The sequence below is a fragment of the Montipora foliosa genome, chromosome 8 (genome assembly GCF_036669935.1).
Source record: "Montipora foliosa isolate CH-2021 chromosome 8, ASM3666993v2, whole genome shotgun sequence".
Lineage (NCBI taxonomy): Eukaryota > Metazoa > Cnidaria > Anthozoa > Scleractinia > Acroporidae > Montipora > Montipora foliosa.
In genome coordinates, this window is record NC_090876.1 from 49,134,396 (window position 1) to 49,141,895 (window position 7,500).

At 41.0% G+C, this 7,500-nt stretch overlaps 1 protein-coding gene across 1 annotated transcript in view; it reads right to left on the reverse strand.

The window, feature by feature from the left end:
* Positions 1-157: 157 nt before the first annotated feature.
* Positions 158-7,500, reverse strand: part of LOC138012639 ((3R)-3-hydroxyacyl-CoA dehydrogenase-like) — a 10,243-nt gene continuing 2,900 nt past the window's right edge. Inside the window, exons 2-8 of the mRNA XM_068859465.1 lie at positions 7,172-7,488; positions 4,152-4,247; positions 3,904-3,989; positions 3,457-3,541; positions 3,033-3,075; positions 2,807-2,881; positions 158-1,115 (exon numbers count right to left, since the gene is read on the reverse strand). Of these exons, the coding sequence (XP_068715566.1) occupies positions 1,099-1,115; positions 2,807-2,881; positions 3,033-3,075; positions 3,457-3,541; positions 3,904-3,989; positions 4,152-4,247; positions 7,172-7,488 (719 nt within the window). The 3' untranslated portion in view covers positions 158-1,098. The remainder of the gene's footprint in view (positions 1,116-2,806; positions 2,882-3,032; positions 3,076-3,456; positions 3,542-3,903; positions 3,990-4,151; positions 4,248-7,171; positions 7,489-7,500) is intronic.

A 7,500-nucleotide genomic window follows, 5' to 3' on the forward strand; every position in this document is an offset into this window, starting at 1 on the left:
TCAAAACGTTATGACAGTGTGTTCATAGTACCGACTGACTGGCATGACAGCTATCACAGTCTGAAATCCCGACGATGAGTCTCGATTTCCACCACATTATATCGTTCCTTTGAGAAGAAATCCCGAAAGGCCAGTTTTTTTTTTTGCTACGAAGATAACAGCGAAAAAAGCAATACTATGTCGCGAATTTTCTATCATAAAAAGTTGTTCAGAAATCAAAAGTCTACGTTAAGAGCACACATAAGGGCTACTCCTCAGTATCTCGTCAGAAATCTTCTTCTCACTTTTTCCTCCGGCCGCGCTTCAGCCATTTGATGAGAGCCAATCTGCGCTCATGTTTTGCAAGCATTACTTCAATGGGTTTGTTACATATGTTTCAGAATATATTGAGCCTAAGATCGAGAACAACATAACCAAAACATTGCCCCACGTTTTTCAGCCCACTACCTTTATTTCGCAACGTTTGTCTTAATGCTCAAAATTTCTCTTATGACAGTTATGCGTAAACCCCCCGGGGGAGGGGGGGTACTCGATGTATCCCTGGTTGGTGAGGTGCGGCGCGGCCCCTCATACCCTGACCCTGTTTAAGACAAATATCGCTGATTTTCCTACCCATTTTAAGACAGAATTCCGATTTTTGATACCCTGTTTAAGACATTTAACCCAGTTTAAGACAAAAATTGATAAATCGATACCCTGATTAAGACAGAAAATGATAAATTCGATACCCTGTTCAAGACAAAAATCCCGAAAAACATACCCTGGCTGGCCGCACGTCCCCATTAAGCCCTTATAAGGGAGTATCCACCCCCCCCCACCCCCTCTGGGGCATAAACCCCTTGAATGAGAATAAATTCTTTGTTTACAGATAAGTGCACTTAGCCGTGAAGCTAGTTTACAGGTACTTCAGTTCAGCACGGTCAAACACCCAGGATGCCAGAAGGCAGAAGGCGTTCTGGGACATCCAAAGAAAATATTGAGCGAGTGGTCTCAGCGGGATTGCAACAGGTAAAAACAAACGTCTTCACCATGCTTGTACCATGCCACCTCCAAATGTTTATGGTTTAACTGCAACCACATCATTTACACACATCTCAATCACATAAACAGACCACCTAACAACAGAAGAAAAATAGTTTAGGGCAAAACTTCTCGCAACTACAACTGCCAAATTTCATACAGGTTCAGATCGATTACATTCCAGTTATGCAACGCTTTCGAGGGATATACCGTGGAATATCCCACCGTCCCGTCACTTGTATTTTCTTGGTATACACACGAGCCGGGATATCCCAAGTAGGATATTCCTAGGTATACCACTCGAAAGCGTTGCATAACTATTTTATACCATGCCACAGAAATACAGTCTTAACTATTGGGAATTTATCATGTCAATTATGTAGAAGTACAAGGAAGGGTTACGTTTTTGCAAACATTGGCCGCATAGCACTTATCTTTCAACGGACTTAAGTATTGGGAGAGTATTGTGAAGTGCTAGCCCTCTACCATGTAAACCATGTGAGCGTTAGCCCTACTAATGGAAATGGGCCCATACAAGGACAGAGAAAAACTCTGACCATGGTGGGAATTGAACCCACGACAATCGGGTTGAATCACCGCTGCTCTACCGACTGAGCTACAAGGTCAGACGGGAGCAGGTTGTGGGAATTTAAGACATCAATTCCACAGCAATGAATATGTGCAAGAAAGGATTACGTTTTTGCAAATGAAGTTAATAGGCTATTCCCGAGTTCATGTCCGCCTCCTCTTTAAAACGAGTCTAAGTGCGAAGTTTTCCTGCATTCTGATTGGATATATTTTCTATAGGCTAGTTTTCACTAGTAACGGAGTTGGAGACGGAGTCGTAGTCGGAGTCGTAAGAGCACTTATGACCTAGTGAAAATCAAAGATTGAAGCGGAGTCATAAGCTCGACGGAATCAGAATCAGAACGTTCCCATTTTCTTCCGACTCTGCTTATGACTCCATCGCTTATAATCTAGTGAAAACTAGATTGTCGGGGTCAGAAGCAGAAGCAGAAGCACCAACCAATCACAATGCTTGGAATAGAGGATTGTGATTGGTTTATTCTTCCGCTTCTGCTTCCGACTCCGACAATGCAGTTTTCACTGGATCGTGAGCGACGGAGTCATAAGCGGAATCGGTATTCTGCTCCCGACTCCGACACCTTGATTTCACTAGATCGTATCGCTCTGCGCTTCTGTTTACGACTCCGACGCTGGTGAAAACAAGCCTAATGGCATGAAATAAATGGTTATAGCAGAGTTAGTAGAGGGGAACCCCTCTACTAACTCTGGTTATGCACAGCACTTCAAGTTACAATATGATAGTTAATTCTGTTGCAATGTAAAAGCCTCATGGTCGATGTTCGTGTACCCCTCCATGGTACTTGTCAAGGGGGGGGGGGGGGGAATTTTGAATTCAACTCCCAAAGGAGACCAATCTGGGGTTAGCAACCCTAAAGGAAACCTAGCTTCACGGCTACAGATTGGCAACATATTATGACGTTTTGTTCAGAATACTGTAAGTGAGACCAAAATGCAAAATTTACCGGTAGATCCCTTAGCAAGAGAATGAGCATCTCTGCCCCTTTCACGGTTCGGGCTAAAATGAGTGTGAGTCGGGCCTAAAACATATTTATGCCTGCACGCATAGTAAACTCTATTGTTTTATTGCATGACCAGGATTCGAGACAGAGGTAGACACGCTTCCACGAGTCTCCTGTCCAAGAATATGCACTTAAAAAATCACGGCAAGGAATATTGACCATCTCCACAGGATGTTTACCTGTAACTTCAATACTTGTTCCTGTGATATAACTACTTCTGTCAGATGCAAGGAACGTTACTACATCAGCCACATCTGAAAAAGTCGCCAACAAAATTGTTCAACTTTCAACCCAAAACACTTAAACCAAAGAGTCCAATATTATTAACCAGAAGCACATTGAAGCTGCGTTGTCACTAAGTTAGCTCCAGTGCCATTTATGGAAAAGATGCTGTTTATCAAATACCTGCAGGTTTACCAAGTCTCTGCAAAGGAATCCGTTTCTTGTACTACATGAAAGAAAGAGAGCAAAAGAGCACTGCATCATGTATCTGTGCAACCGGGTATAACTTCCCCACACCCACATAGGAAGCGGGAATTGTGCAGACTCAAATCCTGCAGGTAAAGCATCAGGAGGGCAGATTTTGTGTTGGGTGGCCTCTCTCCCCTGATTTTTCTTTGGTCAGGCAGTCTCACTCTCTGTAGATGAACTGAGGCATCCAAAGAAGTTCAGATGAAGAGGGGTTGGCCTTCCGTGAAAAACTCTAAGTTCAATCTTACAAATAGCAGGAATATGTTTGCAGTATTCTTCCTGAAAAGGGCAGCACACTACACAGCACATAATATCCATCTCCCTTTCATTAATGTGTATACGATTATTGCACAAGTACCTTTTCTATAACTTTGTCTGGAACACCATCAGTCATGGGAGTCTGAATGTAGCCAGGTAGTACTGCATTACATCTGACACCAAACCTGAAGAATGATGATACTAATAATTGAGAACAAATTAATTAAGAAAGCAATATGCTCAGAACAACAAGAAATTTGTAAAATGTCCTTTTAAAGCCTGAGGATATGGGCCGTAACCCACTCTCAATTCACTTATGACCAGAAGATAACAAAGCTGTGAAGTTTTTAGCAGTATGATTATGATCATGATCACAATGAGCACGACCATGACAATAATGATGAGATGACGACGATAATGATGATGATGACAACTTTATTGTTACGATAATCTTAATTCAAGAAGTACTTAATTAAAAGGGTTTTTTGGGTGGTGGGGGTGCAAGAAGTCCTTGATTTACGCATCCGTAAGTTAACAAATAACACACCTTGCAAGCTCCTTTGCACATGTTCTGGTCATGCCCTCTACTCCAGCTTTCGAAGCAGAATAATTTACTTGACCAAGATTTCCAACCTAATAATTTAAAGTTCGAGAATTAACTGACAAAAATTCATTGATAAGAATGAAAGGCTCCCTCCTAAATCACTACAGCTGCAGCATGATTTCTGCAGCTTCAGTGACACCTCTGAACTTCTTTGGTAAAACACTTGCAAACATACTAATGATATCACACACCTTGCCAACAATACTGGCCAAATTAACAATCGCACCATTTGCAACACCTTGGTCAACCATGATTTTTGCAACTGCTTGAGTCATAAGAAATGTGCCCTGCAAGAAATATTGTTGGATATCAACCTGAAAATAACCATTTACTATGTATTCTGGTTTTCCCCTCTCCTCCAAAACCAACCTACAATTTGATACAAGTTGTTTTGTTTTGATTTGATTTATATACAATGTCCGAAATACCCAGGTATGTAATTGATCCAGCACTAAATACTGTGGACACTTAGATAAAGTTCATTAAAATTGAAGCCCACTTTTGAGATGCTGTCTCTTGCCTTAAGGACGGTGCCTACTATTGTTATTGTGCATACGTTCTCCTATGGATGATGCTTATTAGTACAGGGATATTTTTGCACAGTTCAAAACTATGCGAAGAAAGCAGAACTTGGCAAGTGATCATGGTATCCAATAGAAAATTAAATGTGGGGGTAACCACGCATTCTTCAGAGATAATTAGGCTTCAATTTGGAAAAGAACGCCATACATTGCTTTGATTAATTATCGTCGAAAAATGCATGGTTAGGCCCAATTTTCTTTTTGGATTTCAATAGCAATTGTTAAGATCTGCTTTTCCCACCTATCCAGTAAAGCGCACAAAAATACCTTTGAATTAGTAGGCACCGTCCTTAACCCATTGAACACTCAGGCACCCTAGGACCCCCCAGTTGACCAGTAAAATAGTCTGGCATTAGACAGAGAAAATTCTGTTAAGTCTCACCGCGCACCGGTGGCTCAGTTGGTTGAGCACCGGGCTGTCACGCGGGAGGTCGTGAGTTCAACTCCAGCCGGACCAACACTCAGGGTCTTAAAATAACTGAGGAGAAAGTGCTGCCTTTGTAATTACATCTGCAAATGGTTCGACTCTCTAGTCTTCTTGGATAAGGATGATAAGCCGGAGGTCCCGTCTCACAACCCTTGTTCATTAACTCTGTGGGACGTTAAAGATCCCACACACTATTCGAAAAGAGTAGGGGACAGTGTACCCAGTGTTGTGGTCTGACCTCTCCAGCATGTGGTCGGCTTGGCAGGATTAGCCTGAAGGGCTTCTGTGTGAATGAGACCACAATTGTGTATAACAGCCAGAAGTCAGGCTACTTAGCCAAGTGCTGGAGCCTCACTCAAACCTCAAAACCTCACTCCCAGGTTTCAATGGGTTACGTTTCACCACATTATTTTGGGAAAAATAATAAATTTAAATGAATTATATTGTCAGTCATTTTTCTTTAAAAAATTAGGCACAAGTGGTACTGCAGGACATGAAGACATTCGTAAGTTATCTATTTTAAAATGGACAGTTAAAAAATAATTTCATTTAATGAGACACTCTACAAACAATGATAGGCTAAATAAGATTGTTTTGCAATTTTATTGAATCCGTCCCAACTTGTTAGGACCTTTGTGACAGGGACAGATGCTGAAATAGTGGATATAGCCTGTTAGGGATAGTTTATTTTTGTTTTTTCATCATGCCTGTCCCTACCCCCCACGGGAGCTCTATCACATCATCAACGCACATGCACACTTCTATGCTATGTGTGCTCAAAGGCCCATCTAGTTTTCTGTACAAGCTGTTTGGTGATTAAATCTCTCATTGGGATTGTTGGAGTTAAGCTTGTCAAGGAGTCCAAAATATGTAAGTCACTCAGCCTTTGCCTTAAGGGCCCACTGACGTATTTTTTGGGGTGCGTTGCTAAGGATGTAATGGTTAAGTAATTTGAGAGAATTTGGTATTATTTTGGTCAGTTTCCAACTTTTGTTAGCCAATGACCCAAAATATGACGTCATCACACCACGCGCATAGTCACGTGACCAATAATAGAAAACTCTAAATTTGCTTCCGTGCTACGCAATTTGGGTATTTAATCGATGGTTTGATAATTTGTATTCGTTTTTGCATCCAGCCAAGCATGGTTTTCTTTTTATATTGAAAAATGTTCTTTTTAAAGACATAAACAATACTGAAATATCCATAACTTTTTCAAAAAAGATGATTTTTAAAAATCAATGCTTAGCTTTATTCTGTATTTGGGGGTGAAACGTGCCACGTAAAAAAAATTCAATTCAATTTAAAACCGCCGGAAATTTAGCTTTTTTCTCAAACTGGAAGTCAGTTCGTTTACGCATGCGCAGTTGATCTGAGAACGAGCGCGTGGAAGGGGAATGAAAAACCTTCGATGGAAACAACAGTTTGTGCGATGACTTTTGCTTGTGAGTGGGTTTTCTTGTCAGCTCATGATATGATGACGTCAGTTACCGGAAGTAACATTTCACTTCCTTAGCAACGCGCGAAAAATCCGTCTGTGGACCCTCAACAGCAAGCCTTTCAGTTGTCCTTTTTGTGTATGTTGCAAGCAGTGTATTTTGTTGTCTTTAGGTGCACTGTCTGTACTGCTGTGACAACTTGTGAACAAGGTAAGTGTCACATTAATGTCGTCAGGTTCAAATTCTGTGCTTTGATGTGTCTGACATGACAAATAATATAAAATGTATCACCCCTCTAGGGGTCCTATATCATTCACTTTGCATTCCTCCAATGATACATTTTTTACTGCGTCTTTCAATAACATGCGGACTCTTAAATTCAAAGGTCAACCAACAAACGCATTTTTCGCTACCAACAATCAAATGTTCGGCGGCTCCTCCCAACTTCCGACTACATTGACTGAACTGGGCTCAACGATGTGATTGGAAAGGTCACGTTTATACGTTGGATTACTCTGCGCTCTACAGTAGTTGGATGTTTGGAGGAGCCACCAAACATTAGATTGACGGTAGCAAAAAATGAATTTGTCGATTGACCTGTGAATTAAAGAGTCTGCATGTTATTGAAAGGCGCAGTAAGTCTAAACATTGATAGTTATTTGATGTATTTCGACGCTACTGCCAACACCTTAGAGTTTGACCCCTCTTAAAAGTAGCCCAAAGGATTTTTTCTTTAAGTGGTGTTTATGGTAGTAGGTATGTACCTTCAGATTTACTTGAATAACTTTGTCAAATTTTTCTTCATCCATTGTTAGCAAGAAATCATCTCTAGTAATGCCAGCAGAATTGACTAAAATACATGGAGGTCTCCTATAGCAATTTATTATGTATTCCAAAACTTTCTGTATTTCATCTCCACTTGTCACATCTAGTGAATAGTTTGAATGTCGACTGTCCACATGTTTTGATAAGCTGTCAACAGTGTCCTGAGTACCTTGATCGTTGAGGTCTGTGACAACAATGCTTGCTCCCTCTCTTGCTAATGCCTGACACACAGCTCTGCCAATACCACTTGCACCACCTAAAATTTGAA